This window comes from Suricata suricatta, chromosome 14 (assembly GCF_006229205.1).
Source record: "Suricata suricatta isolate VVHF042 chromosome 14, meerkat_22Aug2017_6uvM2_HiC, whole genome shotgun sequence".
Classification (NCBI taxonomy): Eukaryota; Metazoa; Chordata; class Mammalia; order Carnivora; family Herpestidae; genus Suricata; species Suricata suricatta.
The window spans coordinates 46,359,855-46,361,206 of record NC_043713.1 but is presented as its reverse complement, the minus strand read 5'-3'; the positions used below and the strand labels follow the sequence as shown (position 1 = coordinate 46,361,206).

Genomic DNA, 1,352 nt, shown 5'->3' with positions numbered 1-1,352 from the left:
GGGGAGTGAATTTCCATGAAGCATGAGGGCTTGGGGAAATTTTATGTTACTTTGTTAAAGTGTTAGGTTTGTGCTCACCATTCCTCGGCCTGCACTGTTCTTTCCACAGATGTCCTCACACTCAGTCTCTCAGTTGGTCAGGTCTCTGCAAATGTCCAGGGCTCAGAGGGGCCTCCCCTCACCGCTGCCTACGAAATAGCTCCCCTGACTGCTCTGTATGCTTACCTTTATGTCCTCTGTAGAATTTATCCCTCCCTGCCATATTATCCAGTTAGTTTTAAAATTTGTTTATAAGTATCTCCCTGCAACACCAGCATGTAAGCTCCTGATATATTCCCAGTGCCTATAGCATGGTCCGGAACATAACAGATGCTCAAGAAACACCTGTGAAATAAGTGGAGTTTCCTGTTCTTCCCCCTCGGTTCTTTTTCTCTGTTTCTTGTTTTTCTGTTTTATTTTCCATCTCACTTATTTTTACCACATCTCTGGCCAGCTTTTAAATTAACTCCATGAGACGAAATCTTCTGTTGCCTGTTATTCCATGAACTAGCAGTTTTGCACTTGCCTTCTTGGTATGAGTAATGTCTTCTAACAAGGAGTCAAGGAAAAGTTATTTTGTATGTTTCATTGCCTGCCTCCCCAGAGGGATGTAGGCCTGTAACTGGGGAAAGAATTAATTTGTAAGTCCACTGAAGTCTTCTACCCCCAGGGGAACCCAGAAGCATTATTTCTAACCAATGTCGTCAATTCCTTTTTTTTTCCTCCCTCATCATTTAACTCTTGGCTTCTTTTATGACCAGAAAAATATTTGGTTATGGGGATTCATTTATAATGATAGCAGGCCACGCTATTCCATCTCACACTTGCTGTCTAAGGAGCTCACCATTAAAATGTGCCCACAGTCCTGGTTATTATTCCCACACTTATTTATATGTTATTTGAACATTTGTCAACTACCTACTAAATGTCAGGAACCAGGGAGTGTGCTGGGGCCAAGATAAATTCCACGTACTGTGATCACTGCTGACTGAGCACTCCCAGTTGTGATGAGTCCAAGAGAGACAGTGGTGGGGGAGGGTTCTGTCATGGGAATCCAAGGTCAAGCTCAAGAGGGGGCACCCTGGTCCCTTTCTATCCTGCATAATTCAGCCATCAGAGGCGCAGGCGCACGTTTCCATCCTTTGCTCTTGTGTTCCAGTTTGTGGACATGATGGGTTGGAGCCTGGAGACGGCAGACCGAGCAGACATCCCCGTCTCGTTCAACCCGGGCAGCAGCAGTGTGGTCGCGGACCTCCAGGAGCTGCCCTCCACCATGCACAGTGCGTCCTGGGTCGCGCCTCTTTCCTACCTGG

General features: G+C 46.2%; 1 protein-coding gene across 1 annotated transcript in view; it reads left to right on the top strand.

The window, feature by feature from the left end:
• The window catches only part of LOC115277423 (laminin subunit alpha-3-like), a 225,862-nt gene that overhangs the window by 145,763 nt on the left and 78,747 nt on the right, over positions 1–1,352 (top strand). The window contains 1 exon segment of the mRNA XM_029921574.1: positions 1,199–1,339. Coding sequence (XP_029777434.1) covers positions 1,199–1,339 — 141 coding nt within the window.